Source organism: Littorina saxatilis, linkage group LG6 (genome assembly GCF_037325665.1).
Source record: "Littorina saxatilis isolate snail1 linkage group LG6, US_GU_Lsax_2.0, whole genome shotgun sequence".
In the NCBI taxonomy this organism is placed as follows: Eukaryota; Metazoa; Mollusca; class Gastropoda; order Littorinimorpha; family Littorinidae; genus Littorina; species Littorina saxatilis.
The window spans coordinates 13970727-13996782 of NC_090250.1; the positions used below are offsets into that span (position 1 = coordinate 13970727).

At 48.6% G+C, this 26056-nt stretch overlaps 2 protein-coding genes across 9 annotated transcripts in view; both read left to right on the forward strand.

Annotated features, from left to right (window-relative positions):
• LOC138968575 (la-related protein 1B-like) overlaps positions 1-26056 on the forward strand; it is a 93518-nt gene that overhangs the window by 51245 nt on the left and 16217 nt on the right. For all 8 annotated transcript variants that reach the window (XM_070341156.1, XM_070341155.1, XM_070341157.1 and 5 more), the window contains 4 exons: positions 3002-3134; positions 4874-5040; positions 6775-6899; positions 14077-14219. In XM_070341156.1, coding sequence (XP_070197257.1) covers positions 3002-3134; positions 4874-5040; positions 6775-6899; positions 14077-14219 — 568 coding nt within the window. The remainder of the gene's footprint in view (positions 1-3001; positions 3135-4873; positions 5041-6774; positions 6900-14076; positions 14220-26056) is intronic.
• On the forward strand, positions 41-1897 carry LOC138969609 (piggyBac transposable element-derived protein 4-like). Its single transcript, XM_070342467.1, has one exon. It carries the CDS (start codon positions 41-43, stop codon positions 1895-1897), a length of 1857 nt encoding a protein of 618 aa, XP_070198568.1.

Sequence of the window (26056 nt, forward strand, 5' to 3'; positions counted from 1 at the left end):
CTGTGAATTTTCAAAGTTTGAGATTTTTTTGTCTGACAAAATGGCGTTGAACGAAGGTTTAGAAGTATGGCGTTCGATCTTGGGGAACTCAGATGACGATTCTGACACGCCTTTCGAAGGTTTTCTACTTGAAGAGGTGAAAGGGGATGAGTCTGACATCGATCTCGGTGTTGTTATTCGACAACAGGACTTACGGGAGGATTTTTCTGGGATTTCGTCTGTGTCTCCAGTGTCGAGCAGTGACAGTAGTGGAAGTGCAACTGATTTGCCTGCTGCTACTGGTCCCAAGAAACGATGTCGCAAGACAAAGAAGAGACTGACAAAGAAACAGAGAGACGAGACAACTGTCCGGTGGTCGGATAAGCTCAGCACGGTCAAGGAGGAGACTGTGTTCGAAGGCTTTACTCATGAGGGAAAAGTAGGCGTGTCACACGATTTGCCTGTGGATGCAACTCCTTTTGACTACTTCTCCCTGCTGATTCCTGACAAGTTTTGGTCAGATGTTGCAGAACAAACCAACTTGTATGCAACTCAGAAACAACAAGAGAAGGGAGTTGATAAGTACTGGAAAGAAACAACACCTGAAGAAATCAAAATCTTCATTTTTGTCCAGTTCATGTTTGGTATTCACCATCTTCCGGAGACCAGCATGTACTGGTCATCAGACCCCCTTCTGCGTGTGGCAGCCATTGCAGATGTCATATCAAAGAACAGGTATGAAAAGCTGAGCCAGTATTTCCACCTCAATGACAACTCTAAGGCAGCAGCTAAAGGTGACGCTGAGTATGACCCTCTCTTCAAGGTGCGCACTCTGCTGGAGCAAGTGAGGACCAGCAGCCACGCCCACTACCACCCAGGGAAACACATCTCCATCGATGAGGCCATGGTGAAATTTAACGGTCGCCTGAGCTTCAAGCAGTACATCAAGGGCAAACCAAACCCTTGGGGCATCAAGGTGTGGTGTGTGGCAGACCCCAGGACGGGATACATGCTGGACTTCGACCCTTACCTGGGAAAGGTCCATGAGCCCATGCCGTACGGTCTAGGACACCACGTCATTCTGAGGATGTCTTCCCGGTTCCTGGATAAAGGTCACCACCTTTATTTTGATAACTACTTTTCCTCGGTGCAATTGGCAGAAGACCTACAGAGGCGAGAAACATACATGTGTTCTACAATCAGAATAAACAGGAAGAACTGGCCTACAGATCTGAGCGGTGCTGTCGCCAAAAAAATGAAGTCTGGCGACATTCTCTTTCGGCAGTGTGGCAACATGGTGGCAACCCTGTGGAAAGACAAGCGTCCTGTTGCTGTTCTGTCCACCAACTCCCAGCCAAAGATGGTGAAAGAACAGAGGAAAGCCCCAGGGGGGAAGAAGGAGATTAAGATTCCTGCGCCAGTGGGGAACTACAACGGCAACATGGGTGGTGTCGACCTTGGTGACCAGCTGAGCTCCTACTACCCTGTAGGACGACCGTCTGTGAGGTGGTGGCGCTACTTGTGCTGGTGGCTTCTCCAGACTGCCATGATCAATGCCTTTCTCATCTGGAAAGCCACCAACAAGCCTGTACAACGCTCAAGAAAGGGAACCCGACACATCGACTTTCGTCTCGAAGTGCTACGCACTCTGTGCCAAGGTAACGCCGTCCGCAAGCACGACGCCAGGCAGTCTGTTTCCCAAGCTGGTGTTTGTGCTACTGAACCAGCTTCCCACATTTCCCAGCACATGTGTGCTTTGAGAAAGAAGAACTGCTACTGGTGTGAGAAGCAGAAGATCCGCACATCCAAGAATTATTCCACACAAACTGTGTTTGGCTGCATGACCTGCAACGTCAACCTCTGCAAAGGCCTGTGCTTCCAAAAGTTTCACCTGGAATTGGCCAGTGGGTCCAAGTAATTGTACAAGTACAACTTCAAGTCACACAAACTGGTTTTTTTCTTCTTTTTTAATACTTTTATTGTGATTCAAGACATGTAAAATGTGAAACAGCCAAGAAAAAGAAACATGAACATTTCTACATTTTGTTTATTGCGCTAAATAAACAAAAATAATGGTAGAGAAAATGATAATAAGTGTCTGTGACATCAGTAATCTTGCTAAATGTTTTGCTGACATTCTGGTAAAGTGATTTCCACAAGTTTTCAACATATATTGGTGTAAATGAGGACTGAAGGCTGACATCTACACAACACGTTGGACGTTTTTGAAGAACACTTGCTGGATTTTTTTTTTTTAACAACATTTATTACATTGGAAGTGAACAGAACATACTTGCATATGAAACTATAGTGTATTCTGGAGTTATTCTGCCATCTTCTACATAAATGTGAGTACTCTATGATTTTATATGAATTGTTTTGTTTTGTATGTGTGCATGTTGTGCGGAGTTGTTTCCCTTTGCTCAGGATTCAGAAGGCTGCCTGCCATTTTTTTGTCAGGGGGCATTGGGTTAAGTGTCGCCAACAGCGTCTCGCTATGTTGCTGCTGTCATCCCAAGACTGGGCTAATAGAAGTTTTTCCGAAATAACTGCCAAGCGTTGTGGAATAGTTATTGAAAATACAAATTCGTTTCTGCAATGATCACTGGCTTGCAGTGATCGCTTACAATGTGTTTTGTCTGAGGCCATGTTTTTTTTGCTTGAGGTCACATTAGTTTTGATGAGGTCATGTGAGTTTGGGAAAGGCATGCTCAAAAATCTCTGGCTCCGATGTGCAGATTTTCAAAAGAAAAGGGCATCATATCGAACAGACACTGCATGACGTACACATCGTCGGTTATTCGCTGCGATTACTGGTTTTAATTGATCGACCACATGTCCCTGTTTTCATGACTGTTTTGGGCACAACTCTTGAACAGGGCTTGGAAATCCTGACACTGTTATTTCCGTCCATCATTTGTTTTATTGTGTAACTCAAAAGTGTGTTTTTTGTGAATGATATGTCTTTCTTCTGAACACTGTGTTTTGTAAAGATAAGCCACGGTTTCCATGCATGTTTCAGCATGGACCGATTTCTGACACGAAGACAGTCAACGTGATAACCAAGGAACAGTTCGAGCAGATCACTCCCATGCCCAGGGTGGACGAGCAAGAAGTGCCACCCCCTCCTCCCCCACCTCCTCCTCAGGCAACAGGTGAGAGTGTTCTACGGTTTGTTTTGCTGGGCTGGTTGGGGGGGGGGGGGGGGGGGGGTAAACTTTGTTTGATCTGGCAACTAGTATGTATTCTTTCCTTTTCTCATCGATGCTCCTGTTGGATACAGACATTCAACAAAAACAAAGTGTCCCTTTTTGTCCTCATTACATTTAGTCAAGTTTTGACTAAATGTTTTAACATAGAGGGGGAATCGAGACGAGGGTCGTGGCGTGTCTGTGTCTGTGCATGTGTGTGTGTAGAGCGATTCAGACTAAACTACTGGACCGATCTTTATGAAATTTGACATGAGAGTTCCTGGGAATGATATCCCCGGACGTTTTTTTCCTTTTTTCGATAAATACCTTTGATGACGTCATATCCGGCTTTTTGTAAAAGTTGAGGCGGCACTGTCACACCCTCATTTTTCAATCAAATTGATTGAAATTTTGGCAAAGCAATCTTCGACGAAGGCCGGGGTTTGGTATTGCATTTCAGCTTGGTGGCTTAAAAACTAATGAGTGAGTTTGGTCATTAAAAATCGGAAACTTGTAATTAACATTATTTTTTTATTAAACGATTCAAAAACAATTTCGTCTTATTCCTTGTCGGTTCCTGATTCCAAAAACATATAGATATATGTTTGGATTAAAAACACGCACAGAAAGTTAAAACGAAGAGAGGTACAGAAAAGCGTGCTATGCAGCACAGCGAAACCACGACAGCGCTGAACAGGCTTGTCAGTTTCACTCCGTTTTGCACAAGCGGCGGACTACGGTCATTGTGCAAAAATGCAGTGCGTTTTTTCGTCTCATCCGAAAGACTAGCACTTGAACCCACCACCTAGGTTAGGAAAGGGGGGAGAAAATTGCGGCCTGACCCAGGGTCGAACACTCAACCTCTCGCTTCCGAGCGCAAGTGCGTTACCACTCGGCCACCCAGTCGTTACCACTCGGCCACCTAGTCCTTGTTGCATTTTCGCCTTACGCGACTTGTTTTACTTATATGTTCGTATTTAAATCCATGTCACATATTCTGGTTTCCATGTTACGCGAGTGATGTATTTTAAAATGCTTGTAGTTGTAGATTATCAAATGGTGCAAGTATGTCTAATTCTTTCACTGCAGGCCAAGGATATATTTGGAACTAGTTTTTATTCATGAAATCAATTGGTATGGTTAATATGTCTCTGTTAAATGAAGAAATATCACCCCCGTAACATTGATTTCCACTGGTACACAGCTCTGGAGAAATAACCCTCATAAGTCTAATCGGGACCGTTTGTTTCTTTTCTCAGTTCAGTCTCCGTTTGTGAAATTATTTACATTTAAGTCTGTTACTGTAAATCCAGACCTGGGAACCCATACGATTTCGCCGTATTTTGAACGCATGATTGTCTAGAATACTATCGTACTGAAAAATAATACGACGAGAACAATTCCTGCACTACTTTTCTTCACAAGCATATCCCAAAGCCGATCCAGTATTTTGACATAAGTTTTTGCGAGTAAACATTGATAGAAGCATTTGTTTTAAATGTATTAGTAAACTTAATTAACTGACGCGTGTGAAGCATGTTTGAATCATTGATGTTCAAATGCTATGTGAAGTACGCTAATTTTTTCTGAAAATACACCAAGTTTGTTTGAGAATACTCAAAGTGCAAAACAGGGGTTCCCAGGTCTGTAAATCTTTCTCATTCATTTTTCAAACACAATTGTTTTTCGCTCTGTTGTCTCAGAAGCCATGAAGGTGCCCTCCCCGCCATCGTCTCAAGTGATGGACATCCCCCGGTCCTTGCCGGCAAGGGTACCCACCACGCCCAACGCCCCCCGCACGCCCGGAAGCAAGGGCGAACCCCGGTTCTACCCTGTCATGAAGGATGTGGGCCGCCCCCATGATCCACAGGTAATTGTTTATGCAGGCTGAAGATTGGTGAAGGGGGTCCTTGATTTAGCTTGAAGTCAACTTCACAAAAGCTTTTTATCAAAAAGTCAGTGCCAAAGCTTCGTGCAGCCAGCTTTTCCTCAGTTCAGTTTTATTTTATTTATGCTAATAACATATGCGTTTGTTGTCGATTGCTTCTGTATTTCTCCACCTAAGCCATGTTCACTGTTTTTACATATGTATACCAGTACTGTTTAAGAAAATTCTCACGAAATTGTAACGAAAGCGGATTGCTCTCTTTGATTGTTGTTGTGTGTGAAAATGTTATGATGACGATGAACAAAAACGGACACAAATTGTTGCAGATTTCAAGATTCAGATTTAATCATCTGAATATGTCAATGTATTCGTATCGTATCTCAATGCATCATTCGTTCACATATAAAATATGAATGACATATAATAACTCTGGCAATAATTCAGCCAGAAAAACATCTATTGAACAGCTCCATGGTTGACTGCTAAAACTTCTTCTTTTTCTGATTTCTCCCGTAGACCCCAATTTCTCCTTTCCCTGATTTCTCCTGTAGACCCAGATTTCTCCTGTAGACCCAGATTTTTCCTGTAGACTAACCCCGTCCCGTCTCGAAGAAGCTCCGTCTTCGCAGCGTAGAACAACAGCAACCCATAAACATAGCATAGCCTTAGAAAAGAAAGAATTCCGATTTCTTCTTTCCCTTCTCTATTTATCCCCTTCCTTGTTTGTTTACCTGTTACCTCCAGCTACCACTAACGTTTCGATCGTCTATAACGATCTCCCCTGTTTGTCTATGTTACCCCAATACATGTCCTAACAACATACACAACATACCTTTCTTCTCCTTCCTCGTCTGGTTTGTCTCGTACCTTTAGCAACGAACCGACAGTCGGACACTCTCGATCGTCTTAGAGTCAAGGCGATCGAAAGTGTTTGTTTACGTTTCTCTAGGTAACCTCTAACAACGTACAAACAATTTATCTTACTAAACTAAACCTTTGTTTCCTTTTACTCAATCATTATCTTATTGATAACGAATCAATTCTAAAATGCATGCAGTAATAATCACATGCACATTGCATAACACAACATTTCTCTATCGTTCTTCTTCGATGAGATCTCGTGTAGCCCATCATCTAGTCAAAGCGATCGAAAGTGTTTGTTTACGTTTCTCTAGGTAACCTCTAACAACGTACAAACAATTTATCTTACCAAACTAAATCTCTATTTCCTTTCATTCATTCATTATCTTATCAATAATGAATCAATTCTAAAATGCATACAGTAATAATTACATGCACATTTCATAACGCAACATTCCTTTATCGTTCTTCTTCGATGAGATCTCGAATAACACATCATCTAAAATGGCGTCATCGAAGGGAAGATTACGTTCCATTGTGTTCGTAACATAAGAATGCGATCGATACGAACACGATTCCGAATAAAAACTACATGAATTAGTCAGCAAAAGTATCCTGCTACGAACTGTGCAGTGGTTTTCTGGTGAGTACATTCTAACACCGTTAATATCATGACATTTGTCCACAAGTCTTCCAGTCTTTCACGTGTGTCAACGAAGAACACTTTTAGATCTGTATCACATATTTCTCAGTATAAAAGTTAGATCCGCAAATGTTCAGGTTAAAGTCTCATCTGTTACAGTATGTATACCAGTACTGTTTACGAAAATTCTCACTCTTGGTTTTGACTTGCAGACACCTAGGAAGAAAAAGACTCGCCATAGCAGTAATCCACCAGTTGAAGGTCATGTGGGTTGGGTCATGGACTCCCAAGTTCACCCGTCTCGCTCTCGACACAACTCCGCCTCTATGTCAATGAGGTTAGTTATCTTTGCTCTTTGCTGTAAACTGCGTCAGGCTTGCAGTAGCTGCTGTAAAATTTGCAAACATTTGAAAAGGTAAACAACAGTGAAGCCATTTTGTGCATTAAATAACATATTCTTACTCCGAATCACATTAGCATTGAGTCACCTGAGATGCTTATCACTGAAAAACGCTTACCCGGCTAAAAATTTTAAAGGGAAGCAACCCCATCACCAAAACGAAAGTGAAAGTAGCTTGGTAATGGGCCAGCACACTGGGAGTTACCTCCCATACGGGTGTGTGCCACGTCACTTCCTCTAGGAACACGTGCCTATTCTCATACGTCTTTTTCACCTCGGAGAGGACGGTTCACTTTTTGACGCTCTGTGGCTGACCTTGTGTGTTTGAGTGACACCCGCCGGCCACGTTACCCAGCTTTTCTGCTCGCCTTGCCTTCAGTTTGGTGAGCTCGTTCCCGTTTGTTGTTGGTTGTTTGCGCTGTTTTCGTTACTGTACGTTGTCCGTTTTTTGCGGACTTGTGTGTCAGTGACTTGCGTGTTTCGCCATTTTGTTGTGTGAGTTAGTTAGCTAGCTCGTATGACTTTGCTCGTAGCTCTGCGTGCCCCTTTCTGTGTTGGGCAAGTGTAGCTATAGTATTTTGTTGACGCGAAAGTGTGTGTGTTTACTGTGTTTTCAGTCGTTTAGACTTACGTTTCAGTACATTTTTTCGCGTTGCCACGTGTTGTTGACCGGCGTGTCAGTGACTTGCGTGTTTCGCCATTTTGTTGTGTGAGTTAGTTTTCTGGCTCGTGTGACTTTGTTTGTAGCTCTACGTGCCTCTGTTTTTGTGGGGCAAGTTTAGCTATCGTATTTTGTCGACGCGAAAGAGTGTGTGTTTACTGTGTTTTCAGTCATTTAGACTTACGTGTCAGTAAATTTTTTCGCGTTGCCACGTGTTGTTGACTTGTGTGTCAGTTACTTGCGTGTTTCGCCATTTTGTTGTGTGAGTTAGTTTACTAGCTCGTGTGACTTTGTTTGTAGCTCTACGTGCCTCTGTTTTTGTTAGGCAAGTGTAGCTATCGTAATTTGTTGACGCGAAAGTGTGTGTTTTTACTGAGTTTTTAGTCGTTTAGACTTACGTTCAGTAAAATGTTTTCGCGTTGTTTACATGGATTTGACAGCATGTCTGATTCAGACAAGCGCTGTGGCAAGTCGGACCCCAAGGGGAAATCTAAGCCTTAGGCTTCTTCTTAAGCAGTTTACTTGTACAGACCAAGAACGTAGCACTTTGTTGTCTGTACCTATTTCGGCGCCTTGCGCTGTTACTACTTCTGCTATCTTTTGCGGCGCCTAGCGCTACTGTTACGTCTGCTCCGGTTCTCTACTACGGAGACTTCGTCCTCGTTGTTAGCACCTGTGCAGGGTGCGTTGGTTCCTTTCTGTTTTAGACACTGGTTCCGGAAATCCGCAGCTTGGTGCAGGCAGAGTTCCAGCGTTCCGTCGCCAGTTGTTTGGCGTTTCCGGCATCTGGCAGTGACGTCCGGGCGTTGGCTTCCGTGTCTTTGCCTTCCATTTCCGGTTTGGAGCAGCGTCCTCCCTCTTCAGCTGCGGCTGGTAAGCAGAGCTGGTCCGATAGCCCTCGTGAGGCGCCTGGACGTTCTCTCTCGGGAGACAGCTCTTTCGCTTCGGGTCACGACCGATACCATGCTGATCTTTCATTTCCGGCGATAACCTACGAGGCCCCGGATTTGATCGAACAGCGGCGGCAGTCGGTTTCGGCTGCCGCATTTCCGGCACTTGCCGGAAGTGATGATCCGTCCGCTCCGGCACGCTACGGCGGTCGCGGCAGGATGGAGTATTCACTGACTTCCGGTCCTTCCGGATCGCGAAGTCAACCAGTGCAGCCTTCGTTTCCGCATTGCGCGGTTCCGTCGGCTACACTACCGGCTCTCGCCGGAAGTGATGATCCGTCCACGCAGGCACGCTACGGCGGCTGCGGCAGGATGGAGTATTCACTGACTTCCGGTCCTTCCGGATCACGAAGTCAACCAGTGCAGCCTTCACTTCCGCATTGCGCGGTTTCCGATGGCTACACTTCCGGTTTCGGCCGGACACGCTGCTTCCTCTTCTGGTGCTTCCTTCCGGATACCAGTGGGTGGATTCCAGCGTACGCCTTCTGGCCTGTTAGTGCCTAGGCTTGAGCAGGCATCACTCCACTCTGATGGGGGAGTGACGTCATCTCATCCAGCTCCGGTTTTTCCGGATAGTCGTCCTGCCTACCCTTTACCTTCACAAGGTTCTGGGCTGCAGGATGATGTTCGTGCACAGGCATTTCCGGTTTCCGGTTTGCCAGGGCATGCTTCTGCTTCCGGAACTGGTGTTTTTGGTTTCAGTGCAGCCTTCGCTTCCGCATTGCGCGGTTCTGTCGGCTGCACTACCGGCACTCGCCGGAGGTGATGATCCGTCCACGCAGGCACGCTACGGCGGCTGCGGCAGTATGGAGTTTTCACTGACTTCCGGTCCTTCCGGATCACGAAGTCAACCAGTGCAGCCTTCAATTCCGCATTGCGCGGTTTCGTCGACTACACTTCCGGTTTCGGCCGGACACGCTGCTTCCTCTTCTGGTGCTTCCTTCCGGATATCAGAGGGTGGATTCCAGCGTACGCCTTCCGGCCATTTAGTGCCTAGGCTTGAGCAGGCATCACTCCACTCGGATGGGGGAGTGACGTCAGCTCATCCAGCTCCGGTTTTTTACGGATGGTCGTCCTGCCTACCCTTACCTTCACAAGGTTCTGGGTTGCAGGATAATGTTCGTGCACAGGCATTCCGGTTTCCGGTTTGCCAGGGCATGCTTCTGCTTCCGGAACTGGTGGTTTTGGTCATGGTTCCATGTGTGACTATTCTGATGCTCCATCAGTGGTCAACGAGGAGTCTCGGGGCGTGTTTCCGTCGAAGCTCAAGTCTGTTCTTGACATCGCGGCGGAAGTAGCGTCTCGTTTTTTCCCCGAAGGGGTGGTGGCTGCGGACTCTTCCGCTCCGTTCGATCCTTCGGCCATGGCGGACTTCCGGCCGGCACAGGAAGATGTTTCTTCCTTCCGGTTCGCCGAGTCTCCGTCAGTGGCTTACCAACTTTCGCATTCGCTGGTTCGTCCAGCACATGCGGGGAGTGGTATTCGGCCAGTGCCTGTTCCGTTACTGCTTCCTTTTGGTCCAGTTCCGGAATCAGCTCAGCAGTGGGTGGCGTCGGCTTCTCAAGCCTCTTCCTTTGTGCCTACGGGCAATAGGAAGCTTAGCTTGCCCACTCAGAGCCAGAGCTGGCTGGCGTCTTTTGCACTCCCTAGGGCTACCCTTCCGGTTCCCCGGGAATTGCTGCCTCTTCTGGCTAAACCGATCAAGCTTGATCTGGTTCTGCCGGTTTCTGAGGCTTCCCTCCTCTCTGCTGAGGAGGTTGGACGTCGGCAGATCGAACTGTCCTCCGTTGCGGAGACTCTTGTTCGGACTCTGTATCGGGCATTGATCGATTCGCTGGTTCCTTTCACTCTCAGTGAAGAACAAAATGCGGACGATGTCTCTGCGCTTTTTACCGCCTTGGCCAAGGTCAATGAGGAACAATTGCGTCTTTCCTCTCTACAGTACACCCAAGCGGTCCTCTGTAGGAGGGATCTCTTCCTCTCGCAGTCCCAGTTCACGGAGCTGGCTACTAGGGAGACCTTGAGAGTCTCCCCGGTCTCAGAGGAATCTCGCTTCTGTTCTCTGGCAATGGATGCCAGACAGAAGGAGATTCAGTCGAACAAGGACAGTCAGTTCCTCGACTTCACTCTGCAGGGGGTGAAACAGTCTAAGCCTTCTAAGCAAAAGCAGGCTCAGACATTGTCGAACCTCAAGCCAGCTCAGAAGCGGCAGGCTCTGCCGGTCGCTCGTGGCAGGAAGAAGAGGACGGCATCGGGGAGGGGGTGCGGCGGCTCTGGGAGTAAGCCACACCCCCAATGAAGCGCTCCCGATCTCACCCCCCTCCCGCCTTCCACCTTGGTGATGGCGGGAGGCCCCTCCCGTGCGCTTTCTCGTTGGATGTTGGTAGTAGACAGCCAATGGATTGTGGGAGTGGTGAGATCGGGCTTCCGCCTGCTCTGGCGGGAGGAAAAGGCGCCTCTTACCCGAGTGCCACCGCGGTTCAAGCCCATCTTCTCGCAGGAAGCATGTTCCGTCTTGCAGTCGGAAATTGCCTCCCTGGAGCAGAAGGGCGCGGTGGAGAGAGTTCGGGTCCATAGCTCCCTGGGATTTTAGGGCGTCTTTTCGCCGTTCCCAAAGCGTCAGGAGGACGGCGTCCCGTGTTGGATTTATCTCTCCTCAACACTTTCTTGAGTGAGATAAAAGACAAGATGGAGACGCCAGCCTCGGTCCGAAACTCTCTCCGCCCAGGAGACTGGGTGACCTCGATCGATCTCACGGACGCATACTTTCATTCTTATGCATCCGGCCGACCGGAAATGGCTTTGTTTCCGGTGGGGAGATCAGATCTACCAGTTTCGCGCACTCCCTTTCGGGCTGTCCCTCGCACCATGGATTTTCACCATGGTGGTGAGACGGGTCTGTGCACTGGTGAGGTCCTAGGGTATCCGCCTGCGGGTTTATCTGGACGACTGATTCATCATGAACCAGTCCCAGAGCGGCTGTTCGCAAGATACCCTGATGGTTCTTCGAGAATCCAACTTGTTGGGGTTCTCGATCAACCAGGGAAAGTCGGAGCTGACCCCGTCACAGACATTCACTTATCTGGGGATGTCTTTCGACACGGTCGCGTGGACTGCCCAGCCTTCTCAGAGAAGGGTGCACAAGCTCCAAGCTCAGATTTGCTCCACTTTGCCTCTCCTGATGGTTTCCATCCGTCTGGACTTGGTGGCTCGCTCGCATAGAGCGTCCACCTCGTCAGTTTATGCTTCCCACTGGAAGGCATGGACTGCCTGGTGTTCAGCTACAGGGGTGAGTTCGGTGGCTCCGCGCTCTATTCAGGTCGCCAACCGCCTCTCTTTCATGTTTTCGCAGGGCGCCTCAGGCTCCTCGTTGAGGGTCCGGCGCTTCGCTATCTCGGCGACTCTTAAGCAGATCGGTCGGTCTGTTCGAGTCGGGGGCGTTATAGCTGCAGTCATTAAAAGGGCTGCTCTTAAGGAAGCGAAAGCTCGTTTGCCCGCTCCCAAGTGGGACTTGTTTTTAATCCTGGAATTCCTACGTTCTGCGGATTTTGAGCCTTTGAGCGAGGCCATTCTGTTCAATGTCACTCGCAAAGCGCTGGTTCTTCTTTTGTTGGCAACGGCCCGACGGGGTAGCGAGGTCCACGCCCTGTCGGGTCAGCCTGGAGATATCTCCTTTTAGTCGGACGGTTCCGCATCTTTGCGTTTCCGGCCCGATTTCCTGGCCAAGAATCAGTCTCCGGGGCAGGCCTCTCCGCTGGTTAGAGTCAAGGCTCTGATCAGCGCGTTGGCCCCGGATGACCTTGATTCGGTCAATTGCCTTGTGAGGGCTCTTCGTCTGTACTTAGCCCGGACTCAGCCGTTTCGGTCTAGTTCTCAGAAGTTGCTGTTTATCTCGCCCTTTTCTAGGCGCGAGTAAGATTTGTCGAAGGTATCGTTGGCCCGGTGGGTGTCCTCGCTCATTAAGCAAGCTTATGAGTGGAGTCGCACAAAGAGGGGGGGGTCATGCCCTCCTTGCCACTTGACTCGGCCCGAGCCCATGAAATGAGGGTGTGGGCATCCTCTCTGGCAGTACTGCGCTCCAGATGTCTAGAGGAGGTGCTGACAATTGCGTTTTGGCGTTCTGAAGATGTTTTCATAAACTTTTATCTTCGGGACGTCTCGGCTCTTCGACAGGATGGCTCCAGAGGCCTTCCAGCTCTCATAGCAGCAGGTCAGTTCCTGTCCAGAACTTGATGGTGAGTTTTGATTCATTTCTAGCCCACCGCCTTGTTGATGTTATCTGCTAATGTGATTCGGAGTAAGAATATGTTATTTAATGGAAAATTTCCTAGATAAATTTTCATTTAATTAATATACTTACCCGAATCACATACTGTATTCCCTCCCACCTGCCCCGCGTATGGTTTTAAGATTTTTAAAGCCGTATGAGAATAGGCACGTGTTCCTAGAGGAAGTGACGTGGCACACACCCGTATGGGAGGTAACTCCCAGTGTGCTGGCCCATTACCAAGCTACTTTCACTTTCGTTTTGGTGATGGGGTTGCTTCCCTTTAAAATTTTTAGCCGGGTAAGCGTTTTTCAGTGATAAGCATCTCAGGTGACTCAATGCTAATGTGATTCGGGTAAGTATATTAATTAAATGAAAATTTATCTAGGAAATTTTCCATTTTGCATGCACGCACGCACACACACAACACACACACACACACACACACACACACACACACACACACACACACACACACACACACACACACACACACACACACACACACACATACTTACACACACACAGTCATGTACAAATTATGTCATCATTCCCGAAAATGAACAATATTTAATAATTAAAAAAAAATAGATGTGAAAAAATCAGAAGACACAAAAATTAGATAAACAGAACCATTAATATGCAGGCAACTATTACAGTTCTAATAATGCAAGATGATTGATGACGACGGTGTGTAGTATGCAGGCAACTATTACAGTTGTAATAATGCAAGATGATTGATGACGGCGGTGTGTAGAATGCAGCCAACTATTACAGTTCTAATAATGCAAGATGATTGATGACGGCGGTGTGTGGTATGCAGGCAGCTATTACAGTTGTAATAATGCAAGATGATTGATGACGGCGGTGTGTAGTATGCAGCCAACTATTACAGTTCTAATAATGCAAGATGATTGATGACGGCGGTGTGTAGTATGCAGGCAACTATTACAGTTGTAATAATGCAAGATGATTGATGACGGCGGTGTGTTGTGTGCAGGCAACTATTACAGTTGTAATAATGCAAGATGATTGATGACGGCGGTGTGTAGTATGCAGCCAACTATTACAGTTCTAATAATGCAAGATGATTGATGACGGCGGTGTGTAGTATGCAGGCAACTATTACAGTTGTAATAATGCAAGATGATTGATGACGGCGGTGTGTAGTATGCAGGCAACTATTACAGTTCTAATAATGCAAGATGATTGATGACGGCGGTGTGTTGTGTGCAGCCCATCAGAAGCCATGCTGTCGGCCAGTCTGGGCAGCACCCCACAACCATTCCCCAACTTTGAGCACCCCTCGCACCAGCTGCTCAAGGAAAACAACTTTGTCTGGACCGTCTACCACAAGTACCACTCCAAGTGTCTCAAAGGTAACGTCTGCTTTCTCGCCTTGCTTGGAGCTGCTAGCTACCGTATTTTCGGGACTATAAGTCGCTTCCTCCCCACTTTTACAAAGAACAAATGAGAAAAATACACACAATAGGCGCTTCTGGTGTATTGTCCGCACATGAAAGGAAGAATACAGAGCGGAAATCCTTTTGCTCCCCATGTGCCGTGAGATCAAAGGCAGGTGCATTGTAATAACTTGTTAGCCTTGTGACCTCGGGTCAGTGACCCATACTTGTCAGCTAAGACCAACTGCCTGCCCTAGTTTACCTTCCAGAGAGGGAGTGTTATGTTTCTTTGCATAGCGATGTTGGTACATGTGTACTCGTCTTTTGCCTTGCATAAGGCAATACCGATCAATAGGGCGTGTGTGTCAAGTTGCGGAAAAAAGTTACGCCTTATGTCCCGAAAGTACGGTAATCTATCTAGAGGTGTTCCCCGGTGTGAAATAGTTGTTTCTTGGCATTGTGGCTTTCATCATATTGGCAACGTTTGAGGGACAGTTTGTCTGGCTGTGTCAGTCAGTACCTTTTACATCAGAATCAAAGACAAATAAAAAGAATCTTTGCTCAGTATGTGTTTAATACGACCTGTCTCAGGATTTGACCTGTTGAGTCGGCATGTAGTGTTAGCCTGGTCCCATATGATGTTAAAATACACCTGACCAACATGTGAAGGTTTGACTGATTTAAGCTGATGGGATCTGACAATGTTATGTTGATGCAGGCAAGTTTTACCGATGTCTGTGCAAGGAAAAGGAGGGTTAAACGAAGAGAGGTTTGGCAATTCTTAGTAATGCAGAAACAATGTCAGGAAATAATGACGAAGAACTAAATGAACAAGTCGGCAATAACCCAATTTGGCCCTGTGAGAGGTTCACTGACCCACTGAGAGAATCTCAGATAGTCGCTCTTCTGGGTGGACTGGGTGGCCGAGTGGTAACGCACTTGCGCTCGGAAGCGAGAGGTTGCGAGTTCGACCCTGGGTCAGGGCGTTAGCAATTTTCTCCCCCCTTTCCTAACCTAGGTGGTGGGTTCAAGTGCTAGTCTTTCGGATGAGACGAAAAACCGAGGTCCCTTCGTGTACACTACATTGGGGTGTGCACGTTAAAGATCCCACGATTGACAAAAGGGTCTTTCCTGGCAAAATTGTATAGGCATAGATAAAAATGTCCACCAAAATACCCGTGTGACTTGGAATAATAGGCCGTGAAAAGTAGGATATGCGCCGAAATGGCTGCGATCTGCTGGCCGATGTGAATGCGTGATGTATTTTGTAAAAAAATTCCATCTCACACGGCATAAATAAATCCCTGCGCCTTGAATATGTGCGCGATATAAATTGCATAAAAATTTTTTTGCAAAATAAAAAAATCCCTGCGCTAAGAACTGTACCCACGGAATACGCGCGATATAAGCCTCATATTGATTGATTGATTCTTTCAGTATGTGACGTCGCTTCCACAGGGTTAATTCAGGGCTATACCAACACGTACAAAAACTCCACAGGTTAAATTTTTGCTATTTTGAAACATGACATCAGAGTTGAAGGAAAAGTGTGATAAAATGCAAATCTGATTTTCACTACAGATGTGTAAAAATTAATTTCACAGGATAATTGGATGGTTCACTTAAGGGCAGACACCACAGTGAAAAAAGTGATTTTTTTGTTCCCTGGTCATTTCGGTTTTCTTTCTGATTCTGGATTTTGAACCTCTTCTGGTTACTCTGATGTACTGATTTTAGATCAGAATTAATCATAAACGGTCAAAACGGCTAAATGAACAATGTATGTGTATGCAATTGTGTATTGAACAAACACAAAACAGCAAAAAAATGCGTATGTTTGAGAGGTGAATGTGAGTCAAACACATCGTCAACGGTGGTCACGTTAGCATGACTGGAATGAGTTGTCTTTTCTTTGCTACAATCAGTTCATACCGCGGACAACGGGAATTTCCGTTTACAGATTTCGCGCCGTTAGTAACAGCAACTAGAAGACATTCCAATGAGCCGAAGACAACCGATGAAGATTCCGGGAGATTCCGTGTGAAAAGTTTTGTCTACTGACCAATCGAATCGCGGATATTAAACTTCGTTTATGCTCGGTCTCGTTCGGTTCGATTCGGCCTTCCCAGAATGCAATATTCTTGATTTCCGCCAGGTCTCGCCAAAGGCGATGTGAAACATCTACAGCTGCGATTTTCCTTGGATATCTTTGTGGAAACTTCAGTTTATCACACGCTTTGCCCCGATTTCAGTGCTTGACACGCAAAGGAGATAATTATCGACTAAAATCAGATCAGTTGCAGAGGCTGGCGTGACAGAAGTTTAAAAAGAAAGTGCGAGTCGATAGTGTCGTCTGCTATTGCTACGAACGAATCGGAAGATCAAGTTTGTGCATTCTTCTTCGTCCAGAATGAAAATTGGCTGGAAACTATGCTGCTTCCCTTGCAACAGCTGAGATGGAGCAAGAAATCACCACCGGTGGTGTACGTTTGAAGCACGTTGCCATGAGTGTTTTGAGCCACGACTTATTTTAGAGTTGCGGAGCGGAATGCGTACGGCAAAAAGGACAACACGGAGTTTGCCATTTATGGCAACGAGAAGGCAGACCCTATATCTTTTCTCTTGAAAAAAGCAAATAAACTGCTTAGAAAAAGAACAATCAATACAAAAATGACTATGTTCAGCCATGGTGCAACTTGCATCTCCTGGGAAATCTGGTGCAGTGAATACTAGCCCAAGCAGAGCAGGGAAGATTCCAAGCAGCTGATAAGCAAGATGGTAGTAGGTATGTATTTTTTTCTTCTTTTGACAAACATGTAGAAGTTTATATATTTGTTTGGTTATGTGTGTGTGTGTGTGTGTGTGTGTGTGTGTGTGTGTGTGACTGTTTTATGCTGAAGAACAGAATCTAAGTAACAACACCCTGGGATGCAAATTTAGTCAGTTATGTGCTGCTACTGTGAAGCTTGGTTGTCACAAGGTTTGTCAGTGTTGGGGCAAAACATCTGTTCTTTCCTCATTTATTTTCTCGAGCATATTATATATAGCTTGCTCCTGTGATCACAGTTTTCTTGTGGCTCAAACAAACATGCATTCACATGGCCCAGTGAGTGAACATTGCTTGTGGTCATACGTCCCATGCAGACCATATGGTTTCTGCATGCAATGTATGTGCAATAGCTGTAAACCAGATCAGCACTGCCTAATAGTACCATTCACATGATTTGTCAACATCTTTTTGTTCACTGCTTGACTATCAGCACTGACATATGCATGCGCCCAAATATCGTGTTACCATGTATCACAATATTAGAATACCTTTTTTCAAATGTGTGTGTAAGGGGGGGGGGGGGGGGGGGGGAGGGTCATTGTCAATATAACACTTACCTCGACAGTACTATTCTTGCACATTATCTATTATAGGCCGAAAAAATTGGACAAAACGCTGCGTGGGTACAATTATCTCCCATAACCATGCGCCACCGTGGATCCCAAGCACTGTCTGAGTGCTTCCCCCTTACAGGATGTAGGTGGCGCGTCCTCTTTCTTTTTTCGCGCGTGACAGTAGGCTGTGTTTCTGCTGCGCTCCCGGATTATTTTGGATTCTAGAGTCTTCTTTTCTGTGTGGATTACCACCTGTTGGATTTTTGTGTGTTATTCCACTTCTGGCTTGAGGCTACGTTGTTTTTCTTCCAACTTGTGCCTCCGTTGTTGTGTGGCGGACTCGGCGTGCCTACCGTCCTACTTCGTGGTGACCGGTCGTCTGCTTCTCGTTTCGCCTCATTCACTTGAGTATTGACCTAATTTTCTTTGAATTTTGTTAATTCTCTATTTTTTAAGGGTACGTACAGGGCGAGGTAGGATGTCTCGTCTTGTTTTGGGCTCTGGTTCTACGGAACCAGAGTCTGCCGGGGGCAACCCTTCTCCGGGCGCACAGCGTCATGTTTTGCGCACGGACAGGGGGACCTTTCGGCGCTCCGACTCTCCCTCCCCAAACGCTTTGCGTTTGCGGCGAGGGAGGGCGGAGAAAGCCTGTTTGAGCAAGCTCAATGCGAGCTTGCTCAAACAGGCTGGGCTTGAACCTGGGACTTCGGGCGGGGCTGCGCCGTCGAAGGTTCGGGGAAGGTCGAGGGGAAAGAAAAAGCGTCTTTCTCCTTCTCCTTCCGTGGAACACGCTTCCCCCCCTTCGACGCCGTTGTCCGGCCCTCAGTCTCAGGCTTCAGCTCCTCCCGGTTTCAAGCCTGGGGGGAAGGTTTCCTTCTCCTCCCTGGCTCGAATCCGGGGGCGGGTCGATTCCCAACCCTCTTTGGGGGTTGGTGAATCTGATCTAGGGGCTACGGGAGAGACTCAGGTTTCGACTTCTTTCTTTTCCGGTGCCTCTCCTGTGCCCTCCTCGGTTTCCACCGCTGTGGAAGCCAGGAGGGACACGGGTCCTCCTCTGAACTCCCTCGCTGGGTCGTCTACTGCTGTTTCGACAGTAGTCTCGGACTCATGGGGGGGGAGATCGGAGGAGATGACGGGGTCTATGAATTCCCTCCCCGCTGGGGTTGGGATGCGAATTGACCCCGTTCAGGGCGGTCCTGTGGGGGCAGGGGTTTCAGGCATCGTGCCTACGACCACTGCTACTACGGTTCCCTCTGACGTCCGTGTGACTGGTGGCTGTCCCTCTATGAAACGCTCCGGCCGACTAGTTACTGGACGTGGAGGTGTTCGACAGAACGTGGTACTTCTGTCGAATGGTCAGGGCGACGGGAACATTGTTTCTGTTGCTCAAACCGACACCTCCGACCGGACCGTCTTGACCCCACGCCATTCCTTAGCGTCTGGTGTTCGGGTGACGGATGGTCCGGACCAAGGGTCCGGAACGGTCCAGGCTTACGGGTCGGGATCGAACCGGACCCACGGGTCCCGACTGGACTTGACCTCCGGGTTTGGTCCGGACGGGACCCATGGTACGGGACCGTACCGGACCTTAGGGTCCGGTGCGGGACAGTACCTCTGGCCCTTGCCGGACCCCCGGACCTACGGGTCCGGATGGTACGGTACGGGACCAGTGGTCCGGTCGGGACCGGACCACCCGACCACCTCTGTTGGTCCGGGTGGTCTGGCACCGAACCGGAACACACCGGACCACCGGACCTACGGGTCCGGATGGTACGGTACGGGACCAGTGGTCCGGTCGGGACCGGACCACCCGACCACCTCTGTTGGTCCGGGTGGTCTGGCACCGAACCGGAACACACCGGACCACCGGACCTACGGGTCCGGATGGTACGGTGTTTCCACGTCCGGACCGAACCACCCGAACACTTTTGTGGGTACGGATGGTTCTGTGCCGAACGGGACCTCCGGATGGTACGGGACCGGACCGGACCACCGGACCGGACCGGACCACCGGAACACCGGACCACTCGACCGGACCGGACCGGACCACCGGAACACCGGACCACCCGACCGGACCGGATCGGCACCCCCGACCGGACCGGACCATTTCTTTTCTGATCAGACCCGATGGGTCCCTGTTCAGTCTATAAATGGCGGGGGTTCGTTGGCTGGACTGACCCAACAGTCGCAGGGTTTTTGTTGTTCTCTCCCTTCGGCTGCTGGAGACGTTTCGTCTTTGGGGCAGGGGTCTTCGCGGCCTCTTGCTTCAGTGGGCGTTTCGTCACAGTCTACTTCATCACTTTCGGCTCCTCCCCCTCAAGCTTCCTACACTCCTGCTGTTGAGGAGTTGTCGGGAAGTGAAGAGGAGAGTGAGTCAGAGGACGATGGGGAGGAGGATCAGGGTCGCCCTGAGGTTAACACTGATCCTCTACCCTTGCCGGTTTCTGATGGAACTTCCGAAGCTATGCTTCGTACTTTCCAACAGTACATGACAGACATCACGCGGCGTCTTGACGCCACGGATGCCTCTCTTAAGCGTCTGTCGTCTAGTGTTCCCAACCCTTCGGTTGACACACAGGACGTGGAGTCTGAGGACGAGAGGCAGGAGGCTCTCCCTCGCACAGCTAGAAGGACGTTTGAACAGTTTCAGGACGTCCTTCCCTCCGACGCCCTCTCGTCCTTGGAGTCCGCTTCGGCCCGGGCGCGGGAGGCACACGCCGCGTCTGCCGGCGGCTCGTTTTATGAACGATCCGGCCGCCAGCAATTCGCGTTCCACCCTAGTCTTAGTGCCACGGTGGAAGCGGCAGCACATCGCCTGAGGAGTACAGATTCACGTGCGAACGCGACCTATGTTCCTCGGGAGGACGCGGATTCAGTGCCGTGCTTTCCTTCGGGAGGCGCACCTCCACTGTTTCCTCGTGTCCAATCTGTTTCGTCCCTCCCTTTTCCCTTTGACTCTCGAACTCTCCCTTTCCAGACTTCGAGTGTTCAGGGTGGGGCTGACGGTGATGTGTTCGTTGGGGAGGTGCCTTCGGTCAAGAAGGTGGAACTGAGCTCTGCTTCGTTCCACAATCTTGAGGCCACCGTTTCTTCCATTGTCGAGGCCCAATCACAGGCCTTGACATGGATGAGCACGCTGTCCACACTGTTGGACCCTCCCGATCGGGCAGAGTCCGATTCCACTCGGGTCCTTGACACGGTTCGAGTGGATCGGGCTTTGCATGCCGTGCGATCGTGCGTGACGACTGCGGCAGAATTGGCCATTGGAACACGGGTCCACTTGTTGGCCCTGTTCCGTGATCATTTTCTGGCTACTTCTTTAGTGCCTCCGGATATGAGGAAGAGTCTGAGGAACACGTTTCCTCAGCCTTCTTCCCTTTTTCATCCGGGCACTGTCCGTTCTGTGGTGGAGTCCACACGCCAGAGGAACACTGATTCTCTGATGGTTGGCCTCGCTGCTTCGGCGACGTCGGCGGGGAGTAAGAGAAGTGCTACAGTCACCTCCAGCTCCCAGCCTCAGAAGAAGAAGAAGAAGAAGCCAGTTTCACTGCCTCCTTCTTCCTCCTCTCAGGCGCCTGTCGCGTTCCCCCCTGCGGCCCCGGCTTCTCGTGCTCCCAAGCGTAAGAAGAAGGGTGCTCAGACAGGTAAGGGTAAGCAGCACCACCAGGGGGGTGGTCGCAAGCCTGCGCCTGCCCGCCAGCAGAATTTTCAGTGAGTCCCGGCCCTACGTTGACGCCCCCTCAAGTTGCCCCTCTTTCGTCCGTCGGTTCCCTTTTTCGGGCCCGCGACATGTGGGGCAGACTGGTCTCCAACCAGTTTATCTTGAGGGTGGTGGGGTCGGGGTTTTCTCTACCGCTGTCGTCACAACCTCCATTGTCCGCTCTACCTTTGACGTTCCCCCCTCCTCGAGACCCTGCCAGATGGCAGGCTCTTCAAGACGAGGTGAACTCGTTGGTCGAGAAGAAGGCTGTCTACCCCCTTTCTCAGCCTTCTCCGGGGTTCTACTCCCGCCTGTTCACCGTCCCCAAAAAGGACGGCAGGTTCAGGCCGGTGTTGGACCTCTCCACCTTGAACTTGTACCTTCGCAGGTGCAAGTTCAAGATGGAAACCCCTTCGTCGGTCCGGTTGGCCATCCGGCCAAACGATTGGGCCACGTCTGTGGACCTCCAGGATGCTTACTTCCACATCCTGGTGGCCCCGGGGTACCGACATCTGCTCCGGTTTGTTTGGGAGGGCACAGTGTTCGAGTTTCGGGCCCTCCCATTCGGCCTGTCCTTGGCCCCGCTGATTTTTACAAAGGTGGTCAAGGAGCTGGCGGCGTTGGTCAGAGCTCAGGGTGTGCGTCTGCGTCAATATTTGGACGATTGGCTCACCCTGGCCCAGTCTCGCGATCAATGCCTCCAACACACCCGGCAGGTCCTGGAACGGACCCATGCTTTGGGGTTCCAGATACAGTGGCACAAGTCAGACCTCGTGCCAGCCCAGCAGTTTTGCTACTTGGGGATGGCGTTCGACACAGTGCTTTACACTGTGTCTCCCTCCCCGGACAGAATCCTCTCCCTGAGGCGAAAGATCCTCTCCATTCAGGCTTGCCGCGCTGTTCCTCACAGGCGGCTGGCGGAACTGTTGGGTTCCATGGAGTCTGTCGCTCTGCTGCTGCCCCTTGCAAGGCTACACAAACGTCCCCTGCAACGGGCAGTAGCAGATCGGACTTCCAGGCCTCTCGATTACACCGAGTTGGTCCAGATCGGGCCTTGGTTTCACGAGGCTGTAGTCCAATGGCTGGACCCGATCTGGCTCAACTCTGCGGTGCCTATCCAACCGAGACGGCCGTCTCTCTTCCTGTACACCGACGCTTCTACGCGGGGTTGGGGGGCCCACCTGGACCTGCACGAGGCCCAGGGGGTCTGGACCCAGGAGGAGTCCCTCCTACACATCAACTTTCTAGAGTTGGAGGCGGTTCGTCGGGCTCTGCTGGAGTTTCGCCTCCTGATTCGGGATCAGGATGTGTTGGTCCACGGGGACAACACCACATGCCTAGCTTACCTTCGCCACCAGGGGGGCACCAATTCTCGGTCCCTCTCCCTGTTAGCGGAGGAGATTCTGCTCTGGTGCCAGACCAATCAGGTCCGGATGTCAGTCCAATTCGTTCCGGGGAAACTGAACGCCCTGGCCGACATTCTCAGTCGGGGCGATCAGGTTCTCCCCACAGAATGGACCATCGCTCACAACGTTCTACGGCGTCTGTGGGCAAGGTGGGACCGTCCTCTGATCGATCTGTTCGCAACTCGATTCAGCGCTCGGCTTCCCAGGTACGTCAGCCCCTTTCGAGACACGAATGCGTTCCACGTGGACGCATTCACTCTCTCGTGGAGGCTCCTCGATGCTTACGCCTATCCCCCGACATCTCTGATTCCGAGGGTACTGGCAAAGTATCTGCAGGAACGGCCAAGACTGATTTTGGTCGCGCCTTACTGGCCAACAGCTCCGTGGTTTCCAGATCTTCGCGGTCTCACCCACGTAGACCCTCTACCTCTGAATCTGGACGGGGGAAGTCTGCTCCAGCCTCGATCAGGCCTCCCTCATCCACGTCCAGAGAGTCTGTGCTTGACCGCATGGCTCTTGTGCGCTCCAAACTGCTTGCACTAGGATTGCACAAGAGTTCAGTAGAGTTTTCCTTGAACGCTAAGAGGCGATCAACTAATCAGCTCTATGACTTACGCTGGAGAGCTTGGGCCTCCTTCGCCTTGTCCAAGGGGATAAAGCCGCTTTATCCCTCAACACAGGACTTGGCCAACTTCCTGGTGGAAGTGTATCAAAAGAAGAGTCTTTCTTCTAAGACTCTTCTTGGATACAAATCTGCCATCACTTCCACGATTGCGGCTGCTACTGGTCGCAGACCTGAACACTTGATCAGTTCCTCCCTCATTGCTAATGTCCTTTCGGGTATTAGCAATGCAGCGGTGTCTAAACCTCGGGTTTCATTTCCCAAGTGGGATGTCTTCCTGGTTCTCAAACTCCTGCGTAGCAAGGAGTTTGAACCCCTGGCAGGCATTAGTATCAAGTTCCTGACTTTTAAGACTGTGTTCCTCATCGCTTTAGCCACTTGCCGTAGACTCAGTGGTATTCAAGCTTTGAGTGGCCTGGAATTTGACATTGAGTTCACCACACATCAGGTGACGTTGGCTTTCCTACCAGACTTTCGAGCCAAGAATCAGAATGCCTCGGAGTTGTCCAAACCAGTAGTCATTCAAGCCTTGGCTCCCACTCTTGAACATGATGACCCTGATCGCTTCCTCTGCCCAGTACGTGCCCTTAGAGTGTACCTGGATAGAACACGTAGCTTTCGGTCTTCTAAGCGGTCACTGTTTGTCTCGCTTAATCCGAAGTACCAATCGGATATTTCTAGACAAACTTTAACTCGTTGGCTGACCTTGCTTATCAAACAGGCTTATGTTCATGCTCAAGTGGATGTGGTCCCTGACATCAGGGCACACGAGATTCGGGCTATCGGCTCCTCGTTGGCGCACGTGCGGGGTGCCTCGCTCCAAAGCATAATGGCGGTCGCGTTCTGGAAGACTCCAGCCACGTTTATTAACCACTATATGCGAGACTTTTCCAGTCTCAGGCTTGACCAGTCGTATGGCATTGCCAAAGCAGTGGTTGCCAGCATGGTCACGTCAGTCTAAGGTATTTTTCTTGGGTATATTTTCTTTTACAGTAGTACTGTTCGAAAATTGCCTGGGTATCTTAATCCTTGGATTTAAGTGATTTTGATTAAGGAGTTTAATACTCTACATATCACCCTCACACCACTCTGGTATTCTGTGCAAGAATAGTACTGTCGAGGTAAGTGTTATATTGACTGTAAGGCTTCTTTTTAAGCCTACTGTCTATATGATACTTACCGAGACAGTACTATTAGAGTTTCCCTCCCGCCTCCCCTCTTGATATGTTATGGGCTTTTTGAGGGTCTGCAGCTCATAAAGAAAGAGGACGCGCCACCTACATCCTGTAAGGGGGAAGCACTCAGACAGTGCTTGGGATCCACGGTGGCGCATGGTTATGGGAGATAATTGTACCCACGCAGCGTTTTGTCCAATTTTTTCGGCCTATAATAGATAATGTGCAAGAATAGTACTGTCTCGGTAAGTATCATATAGACAGTAGGCTTAAAAAGAAGCCTTACAGTTGGGAAAATGTGAATAGCAGTATATGAGTTTGTCATAGACATATATTAATTTTGAATTTATGTTGTCTCTACAGATGCAGAAGCTGGAGAGGAGCTTCCAAAGTACCCATGGCATTGCAAGGCAATTCACAGAAGTCAACCCAAATATTGTAGTATAGAAAGTAAAGGACACTGTCATATGACTCCCTGATTATTCAAAGCAAGTCCAAAAGAGGTCCAAGATAAAAGGCTTCACTGATAACAAGTTGGGAGTTATGGATGGGCATACTTTACGCAGCGTGAACATAACGGATGAGAGTTGATCATTGTGACCTTCGAACAGTTTCCTTGGTGCTTGCAGAACACTGGGTGTTGTTATTTTAAATTTTGTTGAATTTAGTTTCTGTTTTTCTTGTGGAACTAAGCAAGACTTGTTGTTTTGTTAGTGTTGTTTTGTTACATGTTTCATAAACGTTTGTGTACAAAAAATACATTTTCTTCGCGTTTTGTGTATTTTCTCAAAACTACTTTTTTGTCACTTCAAAAGCCTAAGGCTTTTTTTCTTATGAACTTGCGTTGTTGAAACTTTGCATACATCTTGAGTGTGTTATTTTGCAGAAACTGATAGAGTGATTTCTTGAAAAAAATATTTATTGAGAAGTTATGCCGTTTTGGGGGGCGTTTTTTCATGAAACTCAACATCACTCACTTTCATCACTGATATTTTTTAAATGACTTGAGATATCAAAAAACGACTCTATCAGTTTCTCGGCATTGTGCTAAAGTATAAATAACAAGCATCAAAACAAAATTTCATGCAGTTTTAAAAAAGCCTTAGGGTTTTAAAAAGGGGCAGTTTGGCGGCCATCTTGGATTGCTACCATGGCAACCGATGGTCCAAATTTTTATTTTTTTTCATTTTCTCAGGAGATGGACTGAGTACTTAAATTCTGAAACATTTGTTGACCCAAGAGTTAAGAAACAAAAAAAATCACTTTTAACACCAGTGCCTCCCCTTAAGGTGTAAGTGCTCAGAACAGGAAATGGTGTTGTCAGTTAGAGCTGTGAAATAGGCTGAAGTTTAAAACCGCAGATTGGTGCAAAATAAATGAACTTTTATGCTTTAAACACATTGGTATTTGGTGTGCACTGAGCTTGCTGCATTGCAGTTGGGGTAACTAGCAGTTTTTAAGCGGCTGTTGTCAGCTGCAAACAGATAATGTCTCACCAGCCTTATTTCTCAACTGCTTGCTTTTCA

Excerpts from the sequence above, each read along its gene's own strand:
- LOC138969609 (XM_070342467.1), top strand. The coding sequence starts at position 41 with ATGGCGTTGAACGAAGGTTTAGAAGTATGGCGTTCGATCTTGGGGAAC.